Raw genomic sequence first — 26,547 nt, forward strand, 5'->3', positions numbered from 1 at the left:
AGAGGGGCACACAAGCCTGTCTGTGGGGAGATCCCAATCTCAGACAGGACTGTCCTGTTGGACTCAGGCTAGGGCTGCACCCTGTGCATGCCAATGTCTCTGTGCAGGGCAGACTGGGGTGCTTGGGCCAAAAGGACGTGCACCTTAGACCTTGGTTGAACTTGCATCTGTCGACTAGGGTCACCCCCAGCCCGATTCTTTGCATGTCTGGCTATTTCCTGTCATTCAGACATTGGCTCTAATGTCCCCTCCTCAGAGAGACCTTCTCTGAGCACCTAGCTAAAATAGCCTCCATCTCTGCCACTCTCCCTCCCTGTCCTGCTTCATTTCCTTTATCTCACTACCTAAAATTGCCCTCCAGAACATAAGCTCCAAGAAAGCAGAGGCCTTGGCTGGCATGTTCACCCTTGAAACAGGATCTGGCTCAAGAGACAAAGGTTGAATGGGTGAATTAATGGGTGGGATGATTTTTGAGATTTTTTTAAATTAAATAATTGATATATAATTTATATACCATAGAGTTCAACATTTTTTTGTGTGTGGTACTGGGATCTGAACCCAAAGTCTAGCAAATGCTAGGCAAATGTCCTGCCATTTAGCTACACCCACCTTTTTTCTTAAAAAAATTTTTTGAGACAGCATCTCACTCATCTACCCAGGTTGGCCTTGAACTTGTGATCCTCCTGCCTCAGCCTCCTGAGTACCTGGGATTACAGGTGTGTGCCACCACACGTGGCTTAAAGTTGTACGTTTAAGGTTACAGTTCCATGGGTTTTAGCACGTTCTGAGTTGTGGCACCATCACCACTTTGGTCATCTCAGAAGGAAACCCCATGCCCATTGGCAATCACCCCCACCCCTCTCCACACCACCTCCTGCCCTAGGCAACTACTGACCAATGTTCTGGAACGACATTTTCCATTCTGGGCATTTCACATAAGTGGAATCACATACTCCATGGTCTTTTGTGACTGGTCTCTTTCACTTGGCATGGTGGCTGTATGGTACCCCATACCACATCTTCTTTATCTACCCATCTACTCTTGGGTATTTGGTTTATTTTCACTTATCGACTATTATGAATAATGCTACTACAAACATTCATATGCAAGTTTTTGTGCGGATACATGCTTTCGTTTCTCTTGGTATATACCTACAAGGGGAATTGCCGGGTCCTATGGGGACTCCATGTCGAGGTAGGTTTTCAAACAAGAACTGTATTTGGGCTCCCAGTAGGCTCGGGCATGGATCTAGGGCATGCTGAAAGGTAGAGACGTTCTGAAGGGACAGGCCAGAAGGAAGGGAGGTCAACCAGAGCCCAGCTCAGAGAGGAGAACTGGATTGGACTGTGTTCTGGGGACCTCAGGGAGCCAGGTCTCAGAATGACTTGAATGGGTATGAGGAATGGGTGTGATACAAGGGGCAGGAGGAGGGCCAGAGCTGGGTTTGGGGCAGGGCAGGACTTGCAGACTAGAAGGAACTGAAGAGAGAGAGAGAGAGAGAGAGAGAGAGAGAGAGAGAGAGAGGAAGAGAGGAGATGGCTGAGGCAGGAGTGAATAGGGCAAGGAGAAGACTTCAACAAACCTTCAATTCAGATGGCACTGACAGCGCAGAGGCCAAAGGAGGCTGGAGAAAGTCTAGGAAAGCTCTGAAAGTCATTTATCTGCCCCAATAACTCCAAGATAAGAGAAGTCTCCCAGCTGCCCAGGGTGGTTGGACAGGTCCCCAGGAAACCAGAGAGAACCCGTGCCTTCTGTCTAAATGCCCTTTCCCTGTCCTGTGTGATACAGCACATGCCTCTTCACCTGCCAACAGGGTGGCTTTTGGTCTCTCTCTTCTGAAGGATTTCCTTCTTGTGCTAAGCAAGATTTCCCTTAAGGAAGGGCTAGTTCAGGTTCTTCTGGCTGCCACTGCACCCCTCTTCAAGGCCTCTTTCAAGGACTGTTTATGCTAGAAGCCTTAGAGACAGAGACAGAGAAAGGCTGGGGCTGCCTGGAGCACCGAGCATCCCAGCTCCGCAGGGCAGGCGCTACCCCTCCACTGCCTTCCCTAGGGAGGCACCCGGAAGCCCCCTCCAGCCCAGGGCCCTCAGTATGGGCTAAGTAGTAGGCAGACCCTGTGCAGAACCTCAGAGGAGGTGCTGCCTGACTCTCTGATGTGTCATTTGTCACTCTCCCCCACACCCTCGCAACAGCTGGCCCTTGAAGATTTGCTAAACGAATCTCCCACTCCTGAGCACCAGCCTGGCGCACTGGCTGGTAATCACTTAAGCTGAAAAGGCACTTGCGGGGGTATTAGCCTTTCCACTGAGGCGAGGCTGTGGTGGCAGCGTTAGAGGCTGGGGCAGGCATTGTGTATTTGGGGGTCGGGGGCTGCAATGAGAACTACCCCGAGTGAGCTTGGTACAGGGACACTACTGATGACACTTGGGGTAACCCCTGGGGCATCCCCCCATTTCTACTGGAAGTCTGCTTTTTTGCTTTTCACTGTAGGAAAGAGTTCTTTGTGACATTTTGTGTTTGGAGTAGGAGGACTGAAGTTCAGAATTTAAACTTGAACCACAGATAAGACCTACCTCATTCTCAAAGATCCCAGCAGGAAGCCGCAGGGGGCCACTGTTGGCTTCCCAAGAGCTGTCAGAGTTCAGAAATGCCCGGCCCATAAAGACCCACAGGAATACTCATCCCATGCCTATGCCTTCTCTAGAGAATTGAAATTGACTACTCATAAAGCCATTGCCAAAGTATTGGTTCCAAAGACAAATACCCAGGTTCAAATTCTGGCTACATCTCTTCTTAATAACTGTGTGATGTGGGCCAAGTTTCTTAACTTCTCTGTGCTTCAGTTTCCATATATGAAATGGAGATAAAGTACTATTTTGCAGAGTTGTGGTAAAAATTACATAGGCAGATACAAGTAAAGTACTTACAGTGCCTGGCATGGAGTAAAGTTAAATATGATTGTTATCATTATTGACTTTCTTTTCTGTGAGTCAGTTCTCTCTGCAGGACCCTCTCTGTTGCTTATCCAGAGCCCCCATTGAGTAAAACCCCTTAGGGATGCACAAAACTAGCCAGGAAGAGAAGGCTCAGTTGGGCGTGTGTCTCTGCTCCCGTCACAAAAGCAGGCCTGCCAACCTGTCACTTAGAATTATGCTCTTTCCCCTTCCTGTCCTTTGTACTATACATGTTCCTAAAACATTCCCGGTAAGAAAGCTCTCAAGTCAAAATACTGAAAACACAACACCTCTCAGACTTAGAGATACTCTCTCTTCATTTCTGATTAAATTTCTAGGCAGAATGGAACTTGAGCTTTTTCTTGAAATCTGCATCTCCTACACATCCAGTCTCCAAACCCACACAAACCAGTGGTGTACATAGGAGACTTGATTTCTTTTTTGGGGGGGTGGGGGAACTGGGCATTGAACCCAGGGCTACTCTACCACTGGGCTCCATTCCCAGCCCCCTTTTTACTTTTAATTTTAGGACAGGTTCTAAGTCGCCCAGGCTAACCTCAAACTTGTGATCCTCCTCAGTAGCTGGGATTACAGGTGTGCCCTACCACACCTGCTGAGATTTGGTCCTTAAAAGCAGAATTCTTTGGTGTAAAGAGGGTTTGGGGGAAAATGGGGCTACTTGCTTTCTCATTGTTAATGTTGGTAAGTCTAGGTGGCTTCAACTAGGGTCCCCTGCACTGACACGTGTGCTCCTCCCCTCCAGGGACTCTGAAAGTGAGGTGCATAGGAAAACTCACCCTTCTGCACACCTCTAGGAGAATGGCCCCTCCAGAGGTTTCTCAGGGATAGCCTAACTGTGGTTTTGTTCCCAGACCAGCTGCCTGCTGGAGTCCCTGCAATCCAGGAAACCACTCAGCCAGGAGCAGGGACTAGGGAAATCGGACAGCAGTGTCTGGGGTGAAGTCATTGATTCCCTGGCTCTGGATCTGTTTTCTCAGTTGGACCACAAGAGTGAATCCTGCTGCCCTTCCAGAAAGGCCTGGTGCAGGTGGTCCTGTCCAATTAGCCAGGAGAATGAGTCTCTGCCATGGCATCCACAGGGGCATTACTGGGCACTATGCCAGGGAAAGTCCAGAGCTGTGTGCCCCTGCAGAGGCTGGGGAGGAGTAACATGGGGGTAGGACTGGAGGGGGACCTTGTCACCAGCACTGGAGGATCACTTTACCAAGTTATGGATGAGGCTCTGTGCCTTCCTACCTGGCCTTAGCAGTGCTGTTGTGTGTGTTCTCAGAAGCAGAAGGGCTCTGACTCCAGGGGCCAAGCAGGAACCATGTCCTGGCTCATTCAGGGGCAGAACCACATTGAACCAACCCACTAGCCCCGGTGGCCACCTGGGCAAAGGAACAGCTGTCAACTGATGTGGAGCTAACTATGAGTGTAGTCACCCCTGGGCACCTGGTCAAACCACAGGCCAGTCCTGGCACCCAGCTCTGCCCCTGAGCTGGCAATCCCTCTATTTTTCCACCTCACTGCCAATTGCACCCCCTTTCCTGCTCCGGGGCAGCTGGGGCCACCTACGAACCTCAGACGAGCAGCGCAAAAGGGGTCCCTCCCCACTTCTGCAAAATCCATCACTCCTCTGCCCACGGGCTGGGTTGTGGGGCGCGGGTGAGGGCTGGTTTACCTTCTTACAGGGGTAAGCAAAGACAAATAAATAATCCAGAAGTCACCTTCGGTCCCTGGAGAGTTTTCCGGGGACGGCTAGGGTCGGGGAGGGAGGCTGCTGTTGGTCTAGGGCGGGCACAGCGGGCCGAGCTGGGCAGGGTGGTCGCCGCCCGCCAGAAGGTGGGGGCGAGTGGCAGTAGGGCCGCAGGGGCAGCGAACGGGTGGGGGGCGGGGAAGGAAGGTCACGGACAGACCGGGGACGGAGTTGGGGCGCGCGGGCGCGGCACTCACGTCCTCTTGAAGACGCCCCCGAGGGCGCTGCCCAGCAGGAGGCAGAGCTGCTGCGAGAAGAAGACCCAGGAGATCTGGGGCAGGGAGCTGTGCGTCTGGCAGCGCAGGTCCAGCAGCGTGGGCCCCAGGAAGGCGATGCACAGGCCGAAGCTGAAGAAGACGCTCCAGTAGGTGAGCGTGGGCTGCAGGTTGCGGCGGAGCAGCCCCGACACGCGGCCGTCGCAGCCCATGGCCTCGGCTGGCGGGCTCGCGGCTGTGGCTCGCAGCGAGCCGGGTGCCGGAGTGCCGCACGCCCGCGGGAGGCCGGCCGGGCCCGGAGGCCGGCGGCCGGGAGGGAGGGGCGGGGAGGGGCCGCCCGGCCTGGCCCGCCCTCGGTCCGCAGCGCGGGGACGCCTCTGCCGCCCGGCCCCGCGTCGGCTCCCGCGCCTCCCTCGCGCGGTGCCCGGCGCCCGCCTCCCGCCGCTCGCCGAGCACACGCGCTCGCCCGCCCCCGCGGCGGGGACCAACCCGTTCCCCGCGCTCCCGCCCCGGCTGCCAGCCCGCCGCCGGCCGCAGCTGCTGCACGGCCCCCGGGGACCCGCGCGCCCACTGTACAGCCGGGCAGACTGAGAGCCCGGGTGCCTGGTGCTCCGAGCCAGAGGCTGGAGAGCGCGACCCGCCGGCGCTCTACCCGCCGGAGAGCCCCGAGGCCTCCCCGCACACCCGCGGCTTTGTCCGCCGAGCCTCAAGCCTGAAGCCCAGGGGCTCCACAGATGCACTTCGAGGGCCTGCCAGTGCCTGCCTCGTCCTGCAGAATAGAAAGCAAAATGTCACATCTGCATTTTATCTCAGAAGGGTATTCGTGGCTTCCATGGGAGCCTCAGGAATTGTCCTTTAGAAAGAAAACCCCAGAACCTTCTCCACACTAGGAAGAGCTGAGCGTCTGTCCTCACCAGCCATCTCATTTACGTATGCCCTGGACGGGTGCGGGAAGCGGGTTGATGTCCTGTTCTGATCGGACTCTATCCCTGTTCTTCCCAGTGTGGGGAGGAGCTGGAGGACGACAGCAGTGACCTGGAGGAATTCCGAAATAATTCTTAGAAGCGGGACGCGGGGAGTTTGGGGACAGTTCTTTTTTCGTTGGAAAAGGCCTGGGCAGGGTGTAGGGGGTGGTTTGGGTGTCCAGGCTGGGTGTTCTCCCAGGACCCTGCTGCCGACCCAGGCTGTCCCTCCCCCAGGCTGCCACGGTTCCTGTACTGGCCCCTAGAGGCCGAGCAGTAAGACCCTACGGTAATTCTCTGCCCAGGTGTTCTAGTAGTGGCAAGAGACATGACATCATGCCAATTTGCCTGCCAGGAGACCAAAACTGAAAGGGTCAAGGAGGCATTTGGGTGGATGATCCCAAGAGGATTTGGCATGAAGTGGGGCAGCCAACTTTTCTTGCAGATAAAGGTCCCGTCTCACGTGACACCCAGCCTCTGCCCCATCCCTCCCTAGTTTGAGTCCCAGAGGAGAGGTCCAGGGTCCTCTGGCTCAGTTGCTCTGTAGGTGATGATTAGTATTCACTGAATGATAACGGTGGGCCTGCTCAATACTTGTAATAAAGTAAACCGTTATACTCTGGAAAAAAGAACAAATCATAATCTCAAATTTTTGAGTCCTCTCTGCCACTATCACAGAATTCCAGAACCATGGAGTTCAGAGGAACAACCTCCAATGAAGTCCCTATCCCCACCATAATCTCTGTTAAGCGCTTGTCAGTCCTGTCCTTGACTGACACCTGTCCTGATGGGGGCCTTTTGTCATTCCCTGGGGATCTGCTTCCAAGAGGAGTTAACTCTGGTGGTAGGAGGGTCTCCTGCTACTGAAATGTTCCCTTTAACTGCTCCCCAGGGGAGAACGAATCTGCTCTGCGCATGTTAATTCTTCATATAGGAAGGCTTTGCCCAGTGTTTTTGCTTCTCCAGCCTGAACACCTGAAATTGTTCCATAAGTTCCCTAGCTAGTGCTCCTGCTACATCACCCTGCTAGCCCAGCTCCTCTGCCACAATGACAATGACCCTGCCACAGTGAAGCAGCCCACAGTGTGTGGGGTGCTAGGAGCATTCTATAGCTTGATCTGGGTGGTGGTTACTGTCAAGACTCAAAGAACAATTCCCCCCAAATGTTGCATTTTTTGGCATCCTAAGCAATTTAATCCAAAGAAAATTAAAAGGTCTGAAAAGGAGGCTCAGAATCCAGATCACTATAGTTCGTGTGTGTGTGTGTGTGTGTGTGTGTGTGTGTGTCACACACACGCATGCTAAGTATTGAACCCAGGGCCTCAAGTTTGCTAAGCATATGCTCTCCCACTGAGCCACATCACCATCTCCTCCTGCAACCTCTCTTATTCCCCTCACCTCCAGGGCAGGGAGAGGGGCCGTGGAATTCCCTTATCAGCATTAAGACCAGACTGCAGAAGAGAACCTGGTTACCTTCCATTTTCACCCTGAAATCCCATCATCTGGCTTAGAAAAGAAAAATGTAATATACCTGTATGGACTTTCATAAGATGATATCTGTTCTTTGGGTTCCTTCAGATTCCAAGAGACTGTTTCCAGGACCATTTGCTCCCCTAAAAATCCTTAAAATTATCCTCAAAATTATCTACATTGCTTGTATTTCCCATTCTCCCCCTCCCCTAGGGAAAACAGGGTATGTAAGTTCCTGAATAATGTTAAGCAGATGGGGCATGCTGTGGTTTCCTCCTTATGCAGGTTAGTAAGTTTGTACACCTTTTCTCCCATTTAATCTTTGTCAATTTATTCCGGCAAACTTTCAGGGGACAGAGGGAACTCTCCCTTTGCCCCTACATTATAGAATTGTCAACATAGTTAAAAATTCACTGGACTGCACATTCAAGATTTTTGCACTTAGTTGTTTGTAAATTATGTTGCAATAAAATAGTAAAAACTAAAAATAACAAGCAAAAATGAAGTGAGACATTCCACTGTGAAAACAAGACTCAGTCCCCTTAGAGGCAAAAGACCTGTTTGGTGCTGGCACTGAAGGTGACCTTGGGTTAAGACAAGCAGGTAAGGAAACCAGTGTAGTAATGGGATTCTGTATGAGATATGGATTGAGAACCAGGAGAGGAAGTGTCTGATTCCACCTGGAAGGCTCCATGAAGAGGGGACTTAGGACTTGGATCTGGAAGATGTGCATGGGAAAAGACTGCTTATTTGCTCTCTTTCTTGAGCTCTTCTTTTTTTTTCCAGTATCACATATTATCCACCTCCTGCAGATCAATTTAAACTCAGAAACTATAAAAGCAAAAGAACTTGATGGGGCCTGAGAACTGCAGTTCTAGAAAATACTAAATCAGACAGCTCTGAATGAGTGCTCCAAAGAAACTCAGATTAGCCAGGACTGGAAAAGGAAAGTAGAACCTGAAGACCAAGGAAATTCTACAAGGTACATGAAAAGAAAGGTGTTGGCATAGTGACACTTTCCTATTAGATGGTTCATCCCTGAGCCGTTCATGATTGATTGCTGGACTGTCTCCAGGTGTAAAGTTCGTTTGTCATTTGTGAGACCCTTACAGCTGCAGCCTCCAATAAAAGGTGTTAATGACTTCACAGCCGTGACCCTGTTCAAAGGTTCTCATTTCTGTGTCATTTCATGGCCAGTTTAGGATGTCTTTTCCCAGGCAGCAGTCTAATCTGTGCATAGTCCTCTAAGGCCTCTGGACTCCATTTTAAAATGTTCTTCAACGGTCACTTTTTATCACAGTTTTCTTTTGGATCAACACCCCTTTTGGAACCCTACTCAAATAAATTCTATCTAAGCCCCAGTTCCAACAAGACCCTCATCTGTTTTTATGTACCCTACATGGTTCTCACAGAGTCAGCTCTTACAGTCCACTAATTTTTCCTCTTCCTGCCTCCTTGCCTCCCTCTGCAGCCATTTCCACTTTGAGTTCTTGAGTGGAGGAAGGTGTGTACTTGTGTCTTAACCCAGAATGCCTTGCTGAGAGCAAATCCTAGATAATAGCTGGTGACCAGATTATTTGCACAACACTTTACAATGGCTTTGGTTTTACGTTTATACATCTTATCTCCCAATTAAAACAAGTTCCTCCAGGGCGCCTGCTAACTTAATTTTCCTTTGTGTTAGGTATTCAAATGTCTATTTTTTTTTTTTTTTTTTTTGGTACAAGGATTGAACCCGGGAGCACTTAACCACTGCACCACATCTCAAGCCCTCCCCCCTTTTTTTTTCAACCCCTTTTTATTTTTCATTTTGAGACAGGGTCTCACTTAGTTGCTGAGGCTGGCCTTGAACTTGCAATCCTCCTGCTTCAGTGATTATAGTTGTGTACCACCATCTCCTGCTCAAATGTCTATTCTTGAGGATGGGGGTGTAGCTTAGTGGTAAAGCCCTTTCCTGGGATGCCCATAACCCTAGATTCATCCCAGCACCTCGCTAACCCCAAGTCTCTTCTTGATTGGGCATCTTTTGGACATTTTTTAAAAAATGTACTGTCAATGATTTGTTTAAAATTTCTCTTGTGTACAAAGCATACATTTTATTTTTAAATAGTCTACATAAAAAATGTGATCATTGTTTTTTGGTACTGGTCACTTTACCACTGAGCTATATTCCAGTCCTTTTCATTTTTTATTTTGAGACAGGGTCTTATAAATTGCTTAGGGCCTCCTTAAGTTTCTGGGGCTTGTCTGGAACTTGCTTTCTTTGCCTCCCTCTGTCTTGGTGCTGGGATTATAGGCATGCACCACCAGGTCCAGTGTTGTGGTCTTTCTTAAATTTGAAAGACGAAATCTTGGGTGGGGGACTGGAGCTATAGCTCAGTGGTTAAGTGTTTCCCTAGCATGCTATGCAAGCTCTGGTTTGGATCCCCAACACCTCAAAAGCAAACAAAACAAAAACCCTGGAAGGTTTCTTAGTACTTTCTGATTCTCCTCCTTATACACAGAAAGGAAATTGTCTTGTCTCTTGAAAGCTCTGGAAAGCAATCTAAGACCCCCAAATGTAGAACAACCCATCACTGGGAAGAAAACCTGCAGAAGTGAAGGACTCTGTAGCTCTGGAGATCAATCAATTCATTGCTGCAAGGGTCAGCTCCTCCGGAAGTGTATTCTGCCCTTCCTAGTTTCCCTCTTTGGGGCTCCCAACTGCTCCAGAGCTAATTATCTGTTTACTTCTGCTCTTCCAGTGCACAAACCTCACCGTTGGGATTGTGCATTGCTGGGTGCCCAGATTTCTGACTCCTCGGTACACTGAAGTCCTGCCCTTACAAGTGGAAGTTGATAAGCAAAAACTCCATCACAGAGCTTGGCCCATCCTTGGGTAATCTATGTCCTGGGAATAACACAGGACAAGGTAAACAAGACACTCTAGCACAGAGGAAAATAAGAGCTAGATGCCCTTACCACTCTTCTTTTATGTACATCACATCCACTGAAATTCCTTAGGATACAAACTCATTTTGTTTTTGTTACTGTTTCTATTAAAATTGAAATCCTTAAATATATATTTTTTCAAATGTACAAGGAGAAAAGGTCTGATTATCACCAGCCTAGAGGGAACTCACTGAAGCTTGGGCTGATTATCATGCTTGGCAGGATCCTTGAAGTGACCATAGGGCTGCCCTTGGTCCCCAGGGCCCTGTGGTCTCTGCTTCCCAGATTGGCAGGAGCAGGAGATTGAAGCCTCCAGTTTAAGGTCATTAAGCACATCCTGCAGTGTCTCTGGCCATTCCGGGGCATAAGGCCACACCTCCCCCCATTTCCGAAGTTTATCATCTCAGCTGCCACATCACTGCCCTGCTGGCCAGTGTGGAGAGTGGATTAGCAGGCTTTGTCTGGAGTTGGTATGGATGGCAGATAGCTTATGTCAGGGACCACACCTGGGTGGCCAGGTGACCTACCACAAATGAACATAAACAGCAGAGGTGGGTGTGTGCAAGAGGCAACTCCTTTAACAAATATCCTGATAAACTCTTGAGTGCTTAGTTTTTTTGCAAGGTGAAGGAAGTGGTCACTGCAGGTATCAATGAGGATAGAAAGGAAAGGAGGCGAGATGACCCAGAAGCATTTTAGAGTTAGACAGTGGCCACAAACACCCTGGTGAGACAGTGCATAATATGTGTAAGTGCTTAGAAGTACCCGTTGTGGGCTGGGGAGATGGCTCAGTTGGTAGAGTGCTTGCTTGGCAAGCATAAGGCCCTGGGTTCAATCCCCAGCACTGCAAAAAAAAAGAAGTACCAGTTGAGTTGGGCAAGGCCGTGCACAACTACTAATCAATCCTAGGGACTCAGGAGGCTGAGACAGGAGGATTCAAGTCGGAGGCCAACCTCAGTAACTTAGCAAGGCCCTCTTCAACTTCATAAGACTTGTCTCAAAATAAAAAATAAGAAGAGCTGTGGATGTATCTCAGTGATAAAACATGCCTGGTTTCAGTCCCTAGTATTAGGAAAAAAAAAAAAAAAAAAGTACCAGTTGAAGCTGGCCTAACTTTGAGAGTCTGGAATTATTTAAGGCAACCTCCCATTCACAAATGGAATTCCATTCCCATGGTCCTTGCAGGTAGCCACTTGGCCTCAGCCTGAGCATGCCAGGCTCACTCAGAGTCAGAGGGATTTAGTCCATGCTGTGAGACCTGTAGAAAACTGAGTCTTAGGGTGCCTCTCTCTAAAATGAAGAGAATCACAGCCCCAGTACAGTGAGAAAATGTTGCAACAGTATATAACACAGGAACTGGTACATTGGGGTCCCATAAACCCCTATTATCATCATCATTTTTTAAAAAATTATTTTTATATATATTTTTAGTTGTCAATAGACCTTTATTTTATTTTTTTTTATTTGCAGTGTTGAGAATCGAACCCAGTGGTCATGTATTCATATATGAACAACGGTTATGTCCAATTCAGTCCACTGTCTTTCCTATTCCCATGCCCCCTCCCTTCCCTTCATTCCCCTTTGTCTACTTTGTCTAGTCCAGTGAACTTCTATTCTTCCTCAGCAAGTGCTCTACCACTAAGCCACAACCCCAGCCCCTCTTATTATTAACAACGCAAACAACTCTCCGATTATGCACACTAGGACACTAGGACAGGGGCTACCGGAGTGTGTTCCTGACCCAGCCGCAGCAGCTTGTCCCTGGGAACTTGTGAGAAATACAAATTCTCAGTCTTACCCCAAACCTGCTGAATCAGAGACTCTGGGAGTGAGGCTCAGTCATTTGTGTTCTGACAGCCCTCCAGGGCCTGCAGATGCAGCTCAGTTCGAGATCACTGCTTTGGAGCTGCAAAGAAACAGTCCAATCCCATTCCACAGACAGCCACTCACCATTTGAAGACACTCTGTTCCTGGTTCCCACATCATCTCCTCTGCTTCCTTCAGCTGTTCCTCATGGACTGGGTAATTCCTTTGTCCAAATCTTGCCATCATGGCATGCTCTGATTGTCTGTAACCCTTTTGCAAAGGGTGGCTCCCAGCCTTGCACCCTGGACTCCTGAGGTCTGAGCAGCACTTAGTGCAATGGTATTTTTTTTTAATTTATTGTTTTTATTTGTTCTTTTTAGATATGCATGACAGTAGAGTGTATTTTGACATACTATGCATACATGGAGTACAACTTGTGCTAATTAGGATCCCATTCTTGTGGTTGCATATGATGTGGAGTTTCACTGGTCATGTATTCATATATGAACAAAGGTTATGTCCAATTCAGCCCACTGTCTTTCCTATTCCCATGCCCCCTCCCTTCCCTTCACTCCCCTTTGTCTACTTTGTCTAGTCCAGCGAACTTCTATTCTTCCTCTCCCCCACCCTTATTGTGCATTAGCATTCTCCTATCAGAGAGAAAGTCTGACTTTTGGTTTTTTGGGATTTCACTTAGCATGATATTCTCCAGCTCCATTCATTTAACAGCCAAAGTCATAGTCATTGTTTTTATGGTTGAATAATATTCCATTGTGTATATCTACCACATTTTATCCATTCATCTGTTGAAGGGCACCTAGGTTGATTCCGTAGCTTGGCTACTGTGAATTGAGCAGCTGTAAACATTGATGTGGCTGTGTCAGTACAGTATGCTGATTTTAAGTCCTTTGGGTGTATACCCAGGAGTGGCATAACTGTGTCAAGGGGTGGTTCCATTCCAAGTTTTCCAGGGAACTCCATATGGTTTCCAGAATGGTTGCATCAATTTGCAGTCCTACCAGCAACGTATGAATGGATCTTTATCTCCACATCCTCGCAAACATTAACTGTTACCTGTATTCTTGATTATTGCCATTTTGACTGGAGTGAGATGAAATCTCAGTGTAGTTTTAATTTGCATTTCTCTAATTGCTAGAGATGTTGAACATTTTTCATATATTTGTTGACCATTCATATTCCTCCTTCTGTGAAGTGCCATTCAGTTCCTTTGCCCATTTATTGGTTGGATTTTTTTTTTTTTTTTTTTTTTTTTTGGTGTTAAGGTTTTCGAGTATTTTATATATCCTGGAGATTTAAGGTGCAGGTGGCAAAGATTTTCTCCCATTCTGTGGGCTCTCTCTTCACATTCTTGATTATATCCTTTGCTGTGAAGAGGCTTTTCAGTTTGATATCATCCCATTTACTGATTCTTGATTTTACTTCTTAGTGCATTGGGTTTGCTGCCTCCTTTTCTCTGCCTGCTCTGTGACAAACACATGACATACAGCAACCTTGTATTTACTTTTTTTGATCGAAGCTAAACTTACATACACAAAAGTGCACACGTCTTAAGTGAATAACTTGTCTACGCACCCATGTGACCACTGCTCAGATGGAAAAATAGTATCCAACCCCGAAACAGCAGGGTACTTGCTCACCATTAGGCCTAGTTCCTTTTCCTTCCTTGCATTCTCTTACACGGACACACCACAATTTATTTATCTCATCTACTATTGGTGGTCATTCAGATCGTTTCCAGTTTGAAGCTACAATAAATAAAGCTGCTCTGAACATCCACACACTCGTCTTTTGGTGGACAGAGCCCTCGTTCTTTTGAGTATATGAAAATGAAATTAAATTGTCAGGTCATAATAGATCTGACTTTAGCGAATGCCACTGGTTTTCCAAAGTGGTTGTACCGGTGTACAGCCTGCTGGAGTTCCAGTTGCTCTACCTCCTATTGACACTGGCATCGCTGGTCATGTTAATGGCAGTCATCCTGTTGGGGTGCACCAGTGTCTCGTGGTTTCAAGTTGCATTTCCCTCATGACAAATAAGGTTCAGTATCTTATATGCATATGGGTCATTTGCATATCCTCATTTGTGAAATAACCCTTTAAATCTTCTGCCTGCTTTTTTTTGACATTTAGAAACATTTTAAGTGACACATAATAATTATGTATATAATGATCAGATCTGTGGAATTGGAATATTCATCACCTCGAACATTTATAACTTCTTCATACTGGGAGCATTCAAAATCCTCTCTACTAGTTATTTTTTAAATTGGACTGGGAATATATCTCAGTGATAGAACACTTTTCTAGCATTTATTGAGGCCCTGGAGTTCAATCCCCTGCACCATAAATAATAAAGTAATAAATGTTGTCCACCATGGTTACCCCATTGTTACCCCACCGTGTGCCAGAACATCTGAAGTTATTCCTCCTTTCCAACAATTAACCACCCTCTCTCTCCTGTCCCCCAACCCTTCCAAGCCTCTGTTAATTGCATTCTACTCCCTAATGAGTATGAATTTTTTTTTCTCCTTTGGCAGTGCTGGAATCAAACCCAGATCCTTGAGCATGCTGGACAACTGTTCTACCACTGAGCCACATCCCTCGCCCCAAGATCATTTTTTTTTTAATATTCCACTTATAAGTGAGAACGTGTGGTGTTTGTCTTGCTGTTTCTAACTCATTTCACTTAACATAATGTCCTCCAGTTCCATTTGTGTTGGATGGGATTCCATTTTTCATGTCTGAATAATATTCCATTGCGTATGTCTACCACATTTTGTTTATTCACTCATCCATTGATGGACACCTTCACTGATTTCATGTCTTGACTATTGTGAATAGTGATGCAGTAAACATGGCAATGCAGATGTCTCTTCAACATACTGACTTCCTTTCCTTTGGATATAAATCCAGCAGTGAAATAGATAGGTCATTTGGTAGTTCTATTTGTAGTTTTTTGAGGAACATCCACATTGCTTTCTATCACGGTCGTATTAACTTACATTCCCACCAACAATGTGTACTAGTTCTCCCTTCTCCATTCTTGCCAGCATTGGTCATTTTTGGTCTCTTTGGTAATAGCCATTCTTCCTAGCGTGAAATGATACCTCGTTGTGTATTTGATTTGCATTTCTCTGATGATTAGTGATGTTGAGCATTTTTTAATTTGATTTTTTTCCCACTGTGTTGTTTGAGTTCTTTACATCTTCTGGATATTAATCCCTTCTCGGATGAATAGTTTGCAAATATTTGCTCCCATTCTGATGGTTGTCTTATCCGTTGATTGTTTCCTTTTCTGTGCAGAAGCTTTTAGTTTGATGTGATCCCATTTATTAATTTTTGCTTTCATTGCCTGTGCTTTTGGGGTTATGTCCAAAAAATATTTGCCCAGATCAATGTTCTGAAGCATTTCCAGTGTTGTATTCTAGTAGTTTCATAGTTGTTGGTCTTACATTTATGTTTTCACTCATTTTGACTTGATTTTTTAATATGGTGAGAGATGGGGACTTAATTCCTTCTTCTGACATGGATATCCGGTTTTCCCAAAACCATTTATTGGAGAGACTGTGCTTTCTTTCCTGTATGTTATTGGTACCTTGTTGAAAATCAGTAAGTCGTAAATACATGGATTTATTTCTGGGTTCTCTATTCTGTTCCATTGGTCTGCGTATTGGGTTTGTTGTCAGTACCATGATGTTTGGGTTACTATAGCTTTGCAGTTTGTCTTGTATGTGTTTGTTTGTGGTGCAGGGGATTGAACCCAGGACCTCTTGCATGCTAGGCCACTGAGCTCTACCACTGACTCCACCTCCAGTCCTGCAGTGTATCTTTTATTTTTTTTTTTTTTTGAGGGTGTGGATTCCAGGAATTGAATTCAAAGGCACTCAGCCACTGAGCCACATTTCCAGTCCTATTTTGTATTTTATTTAGAGAAAGGGTCTACTGAGTTGCTTAGTGCCTCGACATTCCTGAGGCTGGCTTTGAACTTGCAATCCTCCTGTTTCAGCCTACCCAGCCGTTGGGATTACAGGCGTGTGCAATGTATCTTGAAGTCAGGTGTTGTGATGCCTCCATTTTCCCTCCCTTCTTAGGGTTCCTTTGACTATTTGGGGTCTTTTGTGGTTCTATATTAATTTTAGAAGTGTTTTTTTTCCCCTATAGCTATGAAGAAGGACATTGGAATTTTTTGTAATAGGAATTGCTTCTGTCTACTTTTTTTTTAATTTGTTCTAATTGGTTATACATGATACATGACAGTAGAATGCATTTTGACACATTGTACAAATGGAGCATAACTTCTCATTCCTCTGGATGAACATGGTGCCGTGTCATACCTGTAGTGTGATCATACATGTATATAGGGTAATAATGTCTGTCTCATTCTACTGTCCTTCTTCTGTCTACTTTTAATATTAAGTTGTCCATCTCTTTGAAATTTATTTAGGAATTGTCGATATATTCTGTATTTGAGTCCTTTATTCATTACATGGGTTGTAAACATCTTTGCACATCGATTATCTTAATCTTCACAAGGATTCTCAGAGGTTGGCATGACTATCTAGTTTCTATGGATAAGGACACCGAGGCTTCAGAGGCAGAGTACCTTGCCCAAAGTCACACAACTGGTAAATGGTGAAACTTAGTATTGAGCCCAGGTGTTCTGACTCCAAAGTCAGAATCTCTGGTTGGTGGAGTCCTGTGTTGGTATTTTGCAAAATTTCCCTGGCTTGTAAATGTGCACCTGGGGCTAGAGATCCAGGCTTCAGGGAATCACACTCACCTCTGGGGGAGTGCTTGGATACCCGGACCATTTTAGGCACCTTATTCATGCCTTTATTGGATTACACTTGTGACTTGTGTCTCACTTGAGCATCCCTGTGACATAGCAATGTGACTCTTGTTCCTGGAGTTATAAAGGATGTCATTTGATGGGTTCCCTTTACAAATGCACAGAAGCGATTTCTACTGGACATCACTAGAAAAAGCTGTGATTCCCCCTGAGCAATTGATTTGTGTTTATCATCTGGATGCTGGGAAACATTTAGTTAATACTATTTTCCAAGCTTGTAATAACTTTTGGAAATCTCCCAAAGTTATGGTCCATCTTTATCACCCAAGTAGAATTTTATGATAAATGTGTTGTGGATTGACTGAGTTCCTCTATTTTTCTGTCCTTTTCACTTGCCTTTCTTCGCTCCCTGCCCCATAGTGCTTTTTGATTGAGATCATTCACATATCATAAAACATACCCTTTTAAATTGCATCATCTCGTGGGTTTTAGTATATTTGCAAGATTTGGGGATTCATCATCCCTACCTAATTTCAGAACATTTTCATCCCGCCCAAAGAAGCTCCATACCCATTAACAGTCACTCTCCAGTCCTTCCATCCCTTGCCCTACTTACTGTCTCTAAGGATTTGCATTTTCTGGACGTTTCATATAAATAGAATCCTACAATGGTGCTTTTTATGTCTGGCTTCTTTCACTCAACATAATGTTTTCAAGGTTCTTCCGTGTTGTAGCTAGCATACATTAGCGCTCCTCATTCCTTTTTATAGCTGAATAATATTTCATTGTATGGTGTACCACATTTTCTTAAACCATTAATCAACCGACAGATATTTGTCTATTATGAATTATACCACTATGAACATCTATCTACAAGTGTTTACATGAGTGGGTTCCAATTCTCCTTGGTATATACTTAGAAGTGGTTTGTTGGTTTGTATAGGAACTCTTTGTTTAGCTTTTTTGAGACCCTTTCCTCATTAAAATATTTTTTGTCTTGTTGTATTGTACATATCTCTATAATCCTCTGCAAACCCCTCTTTTTGGAATGAAGCAGAGTATAAATAAAAATAAATCACAAAGCACTCCCAAGCCATCTGTTTAATAATCTGTGCTAGAATTTTGCCAGGATTCTATATTGAGCCATTTGGTCTATAGTTTCCAGAAATACCTTCTGTCTCCTTGTAAAAATCAGAACATTCTCTCATATACAATGTCCTCATGATGTATCTGATTGTTTTTCGGGCCTACCTGCACCGTCTTTTTTTTTTTTTTTTTTTTTTTTTTTTGCGGTGCTGGGGATCGAACCCAGGGCCTTGTGCTTGCAAGGCAAGCACTCTACCAACTGAGCTATCTCCCCAGCCCCCTGCACCGTCTTTCATGATGCTGATGCCTAATTCATCTGAGTCTGGTCTCCAGACCCAGCTTCGGCCGCAACGGGTCTCACTAGCTACCGTCTCATCCATCTTGTGATGGGCTTCATTTTCTTTTGTATCAAAATAATTCATGCTCAGAAATAAAAATAAACCAGAACAGAGGAGCCTACGGAGCTTCGTCCCCTACCTCATCCCTCCCACCCCCGGTCTTGCTTCCCAGAGGCAACTGCTTCTAACTTTTTTAGCTTTTTATTCTGGGAACAACTTCCATATCTCAAAATAATATGCTTATGCTGCTGCTCCTTGGGTTTTCAAGTTTAAATATCCTCTATTGATTTATATCTAGGAAAGATGAGGATTTAATTCATATATGTCATCCAAACAACCCCCCGCCCCCGCTTATCCTACTCCCAGTATGGTTCTGTTTATTTAGTTGCTCTAAGGAAAATAACAATAAATCTGTTGATTACTTTCGTTGCTTTAAGTAACATATTTGCAACTTTATTATTCATTTCACTAGCTAGTGATAGTAGTTTTAACTCATTTTTTTTTCTTTCTGTGGTACTGGAGATCAAACTCAGTACCAGCGAGGTATGCTTTACCACTGAGCTATATTCTAAGCCCTTTTTATTGTTTATTTTGAGACAGGGTCTCACTAAGTCGCCCAGGTTGGCCTCCGACTTGTGAACATCCTGCCTCAGCTGGAAGTACAGGTGGGCATCCCACCGGCTTAAATGTTCAATGTGGATGATATTTATATCCTAAATTTCTAACCAATATCAGGTCTTCTGTGCTTTACTTATAGATAAATTTTTAAAGTTTGTTTATTTGTTTAGTTATTCATTTATTTTTGATACCAGGAATTGAACCCAGGGTTGCTTAACCACCGAAACTTTTTATTTTTTATTTTGAGACAGGGTCTCTCTAAGTTGCTTAGGGCCTCGCTAAGTTGCTGAGGCTGGCCTTGAACTTGCAATCCTCCTGCTTCAGCCTCTCAAGTCTCTGGGAGTCCATCAGTTTCTAAAAGTTTAAATCCAATACATAGTGTTTATATTTTGTAACAACGTAAATATTTTACATTTATCACAGAGCCATACAATATTCTATTCTCAATTTCTTTTATTTCTTTTAACTTTTCGTGGAATTTCAAGTTGCCTTTCTTCTTCCCTCTTTATTTTTCCCCTCTTCCCTTTTTATTCTTTTCTTCTTTCATGCCATTGTCATTTCCTCAATGTCTTAAAATGAGTTCTATTGCCAACAACACAATACCACAGTGAGTTATACAGAAAAGTTGTGTATTTGGACTCATGGTTCTGATCCAAGGTCAAGGGGCTGAATCTGCTGATGGCCTTGCCAGCAGAGTCAATCAAGAGTCAAGGCAGCACGGGCTGGGGAGATAGCTCAGTCGGTAGAGTGCTTGCTTTGTAAGCACAAGGCCCTGGGTTCGATCCCCAGCACCAAAAAAAAAAAAAAAAAAAAAAAAGAGTCAGGGCAAGACACAGTGAGAGTGCACGAGAGACCTGACCAAACTGGCATTTATAGCAGATCATTCTCAAGATAATCCATTAATCCATTTATCCATTAATTGCATGAATGGATTAATTACTTCCTAAAGGTCCCATCTGGTTCCATCTCTTAATATCTTATAATGGTATTATATTTTAACGTGAGTTTCAGAAGGGACAAACGAGTTTCAAACCATGGCCCTGAGTATAGATCCCCCCTTTCCCCAGGAACCTGTCACTCAAAACCCTTTGCTCTTCTGCCCTCCTTTGGGCTGTGACTTTTCTGCCACATTGCTGTTAACCTGGGACGTCTTCCTTTCACTGAAACCAGAGGCCCAGCCGCCCTTCCTCCCTTCTTCCTTCTCTTCCTTCTTTTCTCTTTTCCATCTCTGTTTATACTTTCATTTTGCTATACCACATCTAGAGCAGGAACCTAGAGAGGCTGCCTTTGCTAAAAGCAGACTGTTTATTGGTCCTGCAGATGCCTGGGTGGCGGGTTGGGGTGGGTGTAACTGAAAGCAGGATAAGCTTGGCATCTCTGCCTTCATTTTATATGTCTTCAAATTCCTGCTCAGCTCTGTACACAGGCATGTTCACATTTAAGGTGTGTTCATCTAAAAACAAGTAATACAAGATTGATTAGCCCTAAATTTACCTAACTTATCTTGTCCTTCTTTAAGATCGAGGCAAGATTTGCAGGGACATTTACAGCGTCCTATTTTTGATTCCCAGTGTGGCACCTAGAAGTCTCCAGTCACTGCCCTGTGTGTTCTCAGAGCAATAGAGCCTCACAGACAGACCACCCAGAGGAAACTGTCCCCGGAAACAGGAGTAATCTTCTCATGGGAACTGAATTGCCCGCTTCCAGGATCACAGCCCTGACAGAGCAACAAGTGGAAGTCACCTGTCTTTCTCCAGAGCCACCTTGCAGAACCAGAACTGAGGTAATGATCAACCAGACCACAGTTTGACCAAGGCTGCTTATCAGGAATACCTCTCACCCCCTGCTCCTCCATTTAAACCTCAAGTTCACGCAAATACCCCAAGACAGTGTGGAGATGCTTGACCTCACTGTGCCTTCTCAATATTGCCATATTGTTTAGTACCTTTCTGCTCTTTAACTGTTCTCTTTTTCTATTTGGATTTTGGACTGAGTGACTGGACCTGGTTTGTAGGAACATCCAGAGTCAGGTCTCTGGACTCCAGTAACGTATCTTCAAGTAATTTCTCAAGAAGGAATATTCATTACGGACATCTTCTGAATCCTTCTTACCTCATTGTCCTACCCTTATATCTGAATGGCAATTTGGACAGAAATGTAAAACTCTTGGGTAAAAATTGCCTTTGTCGGCCAGACATGATGGTGCATGCCTATAATCCCAGTGACTCAGGAGGCTGAGGCAGGAGGATGGCAAGTTCAAGGTTAGCCTCAGCAACTTAGTGAGACCTTGTCTCAAAAAAAAAAAAAAAAAAAAAGTTTTAAAGGACTGGGAATGTAGCTCTATAGCTCAGTGGTAAACTCTCCTGGGCTCAACCCCTAGTACCAAGAAAAAAAAAAATAGAAAAAGAAAAAACAAGCATGTAAAGGCATCATCTTAGCCTTATTAACAAGGACACTGAAGTCAATCTGATTCTTATATTTTTAAAGGTAACTTTTTATCCTCTAAGGAAAATTTCAGCATCTGAATATACTATTACCTAGAAATTAGGCTAATTCTCTTACCTGCCAATACTTTCTATTGAAACTATTGAGATTTTAATTTCCATAATCCTCTTTAATTTTCAATAGCTCACACTTACTCTCTGATTGCTTCTTTTCATAACATCCAATCCTTTTTTTCAAGGCTGCAACACCTTCTCATATTTCTTTGAGGTTACCAGTTATTCAAAAAATTTCTTGGCTGTATGCAGTGGCATGCACCTGTAGTACCAGCTATTCAGGTAGCTGAGGCAGAAGGATCACTCGAGTTCAGGAGTTCGAGATCAGCCTAGGCAGCACAGTGAAACCCTTTCTCAAAAAAGAAAAGAAAAAATACATAAAATAAATTTCTTTCTGCAGTCAATAAGCCCCTTGGACTCCTTTATTCGTGGGTCCCTGTGTACAATGGCTGCAAACAGTAGTCTCCTTTAGTGCACGCAGCCTGTTGCTATATGGTTGCCCTAAGGGACCTGGGAGGCAGCCCCTTGCAGTGGATGTTCGAGTCTCTGATCTGATGTTGTTCCCATCTAGGCTCCAGACAGGTGTGCAGTGCACGTGGGAAGCCCCATGGCAACAGCTGGGGCTGGCCAAGTTACCATCTAGACCAAGCTGCAGAGCCAGGAGCTTGTGGGCTCTACACAGGACCAAGTTCAAGTTCTCTGGCCACCAGAAGATCCACAACTCGGAAGTGGAGTTTTACCAAGTTTACTGCAGATGAACTCAAAGACATGGTGGCCAAGAGGCAGCTCATCCCAGATTGCTGTGAGGTCTGATGCATCCCAATCATGGTCTCCTGGACAAGTGGCAGGTCCTGCACTCACAAAGGTTTCCACCGTGCTGCCCTCCTTGACCTTTTCTTTTTTTAAAGTCACTTTTTAAACTTGAAATAATTTTAGATTTACAGAAAAGTTGCCAACAGAGTATAGACAATTCCTCCATCTCCCTCATCTGATTCCCCCATTGTTGAGGAACAAGTTTCTGTGCAACATCTTGTTAATTGTTATTATCAGAGCTTTATAGTTATATATAGTAGTTGAATTCATCCCAACTCATATATGCATGGAAATCAATTTCAGTTCATGATCCCCTTTCCCTCCCATCCTCCGTTCTCTGTCCCCTTCTCCTTCCTCTGCTCTACTAGACTTCTTTTTGCTTGTCTATTAATTTGTGTTTGATTGATTCTTTATGTTAACTTATCATTCCCTCCTCCTTTCCTTTATTTTACTCTAGCTTCTACATATGAGAGAAAATATTTGACCTTTGAGTTTCTGAGTTTGGCTAATTTCACTTAGCATGATCTTCTCTGTTTCCAACCATTTACTGGGAAATGCCATATCATCCTTTTTTAAGACGGAGTAGAACTCGATTGTATGGAGATGCCACAATTGCTTAACCCATTCATCTACTGATGCTGTCCTCCTTAATTTTGCCCACCAACCTATCTTCCCTCTTGTCCACCTGTAAAAGGGCTTTTTTTTTTTTTTTACCTTTTTGTCTTCTGTTCCCTAAACTCTCTCTCTTTCTTATGGAGCATCCCATTCCCATGTACGTGTCTCCTCATGCTAGGCGCTTTTTTCAAATGTCTGATTATCTTTGTTTTTTTCAACTTAAGAGTGAGCCAGGCTAGTCAATAGGCAGATTTCATTTGGGTGGAGTCAATAGGCAGATTTCATTTGGGTGGGGAGCCAATGTCGTATTCAGGAGACTACAAGCAATAGAAGTGGAAGCCCCTTCTTTGGGGCCATCAAACTTTTTGATTGGGGCTGGATCCCTGGCTGCCCTGTGTGTTGCTTAGGGATTGAATGTTCCATATCATGGTGGCCAATCCTTCTCTTTGTGGTCATGTTTATGTCTGCTGCTTCCTCTCCACTGTGAAACTGAGGGTCTCTGGGAGGCCTGAGCTCCGAGGGGACCTGCTGGGATAATGTACAACCTTTTCTGCTGTCCCCCTCCAGTCTGGGCCCACTACCCTATTATGGCTTAGGTCTGGAATATCCCACAAAGGCTCATATACTTCAAGACTTGGTCCCTAACACAGTCATGCCCAGAGGGGAGGTTTTTTTAGGGAATGATTGGCTCATGAGGGCTCTAACCTCATCAGTGGTTTCATCCACTCGATGAATGAATAACTTGAACAGAGATTATAGGGAGGAGGGACCTAGTTGGGTTTACCTTGTCCTGCCCTGTCCTTGCTCTTTCTGCTTCTGGGTGTCCATAAGCTGACAGCTCTCCTTGACCACTCCTTTCTACCATGATGCTCTGCCTCGCCTCAGGCCCAGAGCAGTGGAGCCAAATAAATGAAATTGTGAACCAAAATAAACCTTTTCTCCTTTAAGTTGTTTGCGTCAGATGCTTTTTGTCACAGAAATAACAAGCTGACTAACATACCCTCACTCACTTATTTCCTTGGTGACCCTTCCTCTCTCCTGTGCCCGGCTCCTTCGTATTTGCTGAGAATGTGTATCCACGGGAGGCCGCCCTCCTGTTCTCTTAATAGGTAGGGAGATTTACTTTTCCTCATCCCTCTATTATCATTTTAGTGGCGTCAGGGAGAGAGAGGACAAGTGCTTGTGGCTGGTGGTCTGGCTTTGAGTGGAAATCTTCTATTCCCTCCTGACGTGTCCGTTTACCCTTTTTCAGAATGAAGGTCGTTCTCCTGAGATGGGAGAATGAAGCAAGTGAGAATTTCATCATCATCATAAACACCTCTATCTTTCGGAAAATGGAAGGTTCCAGAGCCCGAGGGGCTCCTTCTTCCTCTGCTCGGCTATAATGAGACAAGAAAAATAATAGGAACTGCTATAGTTGTGTGTTATGTAGTAATAATAAGCTGTATTTGGTATTTGCCTGGACTTGTAAAACTAAAATCATAAAACGCAGCGGGTGCCTGGTGACAAACTTGCTGTGTGGCAGGATGACGCGCCTGAACAATGCCGATATGAAGCTTTATCTAGGATTTGAGTGGTGGCTCCTAGTCTAGTCGTGTTCTGGTCTTTATCAGTGAAGACCCGAGCATGACTGGGCTGAAAATCACTACTTAAACCCCTGGACTTTTGGAGCAAATCGTCAGCAGCACCATGACCAGAGGACTCCACGTCACTCTGCCTCTTGACTGCCCCGGCTGCTGTCCACACCATCGCTGATCAACTGTTGTCACCGAGCCTGGACGACTAACCACTGCTCCAGTGATGATGACTGCCATCCAGCCTCCAACTCATCAGACATCCAAGGACATCCAATGACACCCGAGTTGCTGAGAGAGGCTACGACTGAGAAGAATCCCTTTGGTCTTATTGACTGGTTTCTTGGCTAAGAGACGCTGCATTGAGTAAGTCCATGGGGATTGGACTCTAGGTGAATAAGAGGATGAATCTTGAATGTATTTGTGATTTGCTATCATTAGGAATGTTAAGTTGAGTGTGCATGGCATGAATAAAATCCACTTGTTGGAACCAAACTCGATTCCTCTCTTGCTCACTGCTCGCGACATCTGCTGCTTTGGTTTCATCGGGATCTTCGCCTAGATGCAGCTTCTGTGTCTTCACCTCCCAGTGCTAATGCATTAAGGCCAGAGCATTTCTTGAGTTCACAGCTTCAGCTCCATCAACTGCCCTTGCCCAGTGGTTCTGCCCCACTGATGGTTCCAGGTGAGCAGCTTCTGTCCTGTGGCAGCAGCCTCCTAACTGGCCCCTTCCTATCATCCCTTAATCCAGCCTCTGTGAGTTCTGACTTCAGGCCTGAGTGTGTTTCAAATATATGTCAAAACAGGGACATTTTGAAGCAATGAGTATCCTCTATGGAGGGCTTTTGACAGCATCCATCAAAATTGCAACTGTGTGTTCCCTTTGACCTACAGTTCCACTTCTAGGGAGTCACCCTGCAGTTAGAGCTGTACATGTGCAAAATGACGTCTGTACAGATTTAATTATTGTCCCACTCTTTATAAAAGCAAAAGGTCATAGACAACCCAAAGGTCATAGACTGTTACCAGGGAGTTACTAAATAAAGGCGAATGCATCTATATACTAGAATGTTATGGAGGCATAAAAATGAGAAAACTCTTTATAAATTGATAGGAAATAATATATAAAATTAAATTAAAAACAGGGATACAGAATAAATGACTAATGCTTGTGTAACTTTGGCATGAAACAGGGAAAAGATAAAATATTTGTGCATAAAATCCTTGGAAGTTTGCAACATTCACTGAGTTTAAAGAGGGGAACTAGGAAAAAAAAAGAAGTAAAAACATGACACACACACACACACACACACACACACACACACGGGGGAACTGGATTGTGGAGATGATGGCAAAGGGGTGTTTTCACTACAAATCTTGTAGCTTCTGAATTATGGAGCACAAAACTGTGTTGTCTATTTAAATTAATAAATACAAATTAAAACTCTCCCTTTGCATTATCTCTTTTTAGTTTTTTAAAAAAATATACCAAATGTTTAATATTTTTAAATAATTTGTATATTAATCTACATATACACTCTGAATTCAGAATACATACATATACATATGTGTGTGTGTGTGTGTGTGTGTGTGTGTGTACTTTTTTGTGTGTGTGTGGTGGTGGTACTAGGGGTTGAACTCAGGGACACTCTACCACTTAACTACATCCCCAGCCCTTTTATTTTTTATTTCAAGTCAGGGTCTCATTACATTGCCCAGACTGGTCTCAAACTTTTCATCCTCCTGCCTCAGCCTCCCAAGTCACGGGGATTATACTCATATTCTAATACAAGCTGAGTGTGCCTTAGTTGAAATGTTTGGAACCAGAAGTGTTTCAGATTTCAGATTTTCTTTGGAATGTCTGCACATGTGTAATGAGATATCTTGTGAATGCATCTAAATCCAAAGTTAATTTATGTCATGTACACTTTACACACATAGCCTGAAGGTCACTTTTTAAAAAATTGTTTTGCTGCTGGGGATCGTACCCAGGGTGTTGCACGTGAAACACGTGCTCTACCACTGAGCTGCACTCCTAGCCCCAAGGTAATTTTTATACAGTATTTTTAGTGCACCTGCATTTTGACCGTGACCCGTT

The 26,547-nt window shown here is 44.8% G+C and overlaps 1 protein-coding gene, 1 long non-coding RNA gene and 1 other non-coding gene across 4 annotated transcripts in view; 2 read left to right on the forward strand and 1 right to left on the reverse strand.

Moving 5' to 3' along the window:
* The window catches only part of Mfsd4a (major facilitator superfamily domain containing 4A), a 29,418-nt gene extending 24,205 nt beyond the window's left edge, over nt 1-5,213 (reverse strand). Inside the window, exon 1 of the mRNA XM_047520663.1 lies at nt 4,912-5,213. Within this exon, the coding sequence (XP_047376619.1) occupies nt 4,912-5,141 (230 nt within the window). The 5' untranslated portion in view covers nt 5,142-5,213. The remainder of the gene's footprint in view (nt 1-4,911) is intronic.
* Nucleotides 4,888-24,364, forward strand: LOC124961731 (uncharacterized). Of its 2 annotated transcripts, none has more exons than XR_007104326.1 (3): nt 4,888-5,082; nt 22,019-22,312; nt 24,128-24,364. It is a non-coding gene; the product is annotated as an uncharacterized LOC124961731 (long non-coding RNA). The 2 variants fall into 2 exon arrangements; XR_007104327.1 differs by lacking the exon at nt 4,888-5,082 and adding an exon at nt 8,225-8,343.
* Nucleotides 21,842-21,970, forward strand: LOC124962481 (small nucleolar RNA SNORA70). The gene has a single exon (XR_007104497.1). It is a non-coding gene; the product is annotated as a small nucleolar RNA SNORA70 (small nucleolar RNA).
* Nucleotides 24,365-26,547: the final 2,183 nt, after the last annotated feature.

This window comes from Sciurus carolinensis, chromosome 12 (assembly GCF_902686445.1).
Source record: "Sciurus carolinensis chromosome 12, mSciCar1.2, whole genome shotgun sequence".
NCBI lineage: Eukaryota > Metazoa > Chordata > Mammalia > Rodentia > Sciuridae > Sciurus > Sciurus carolinensis.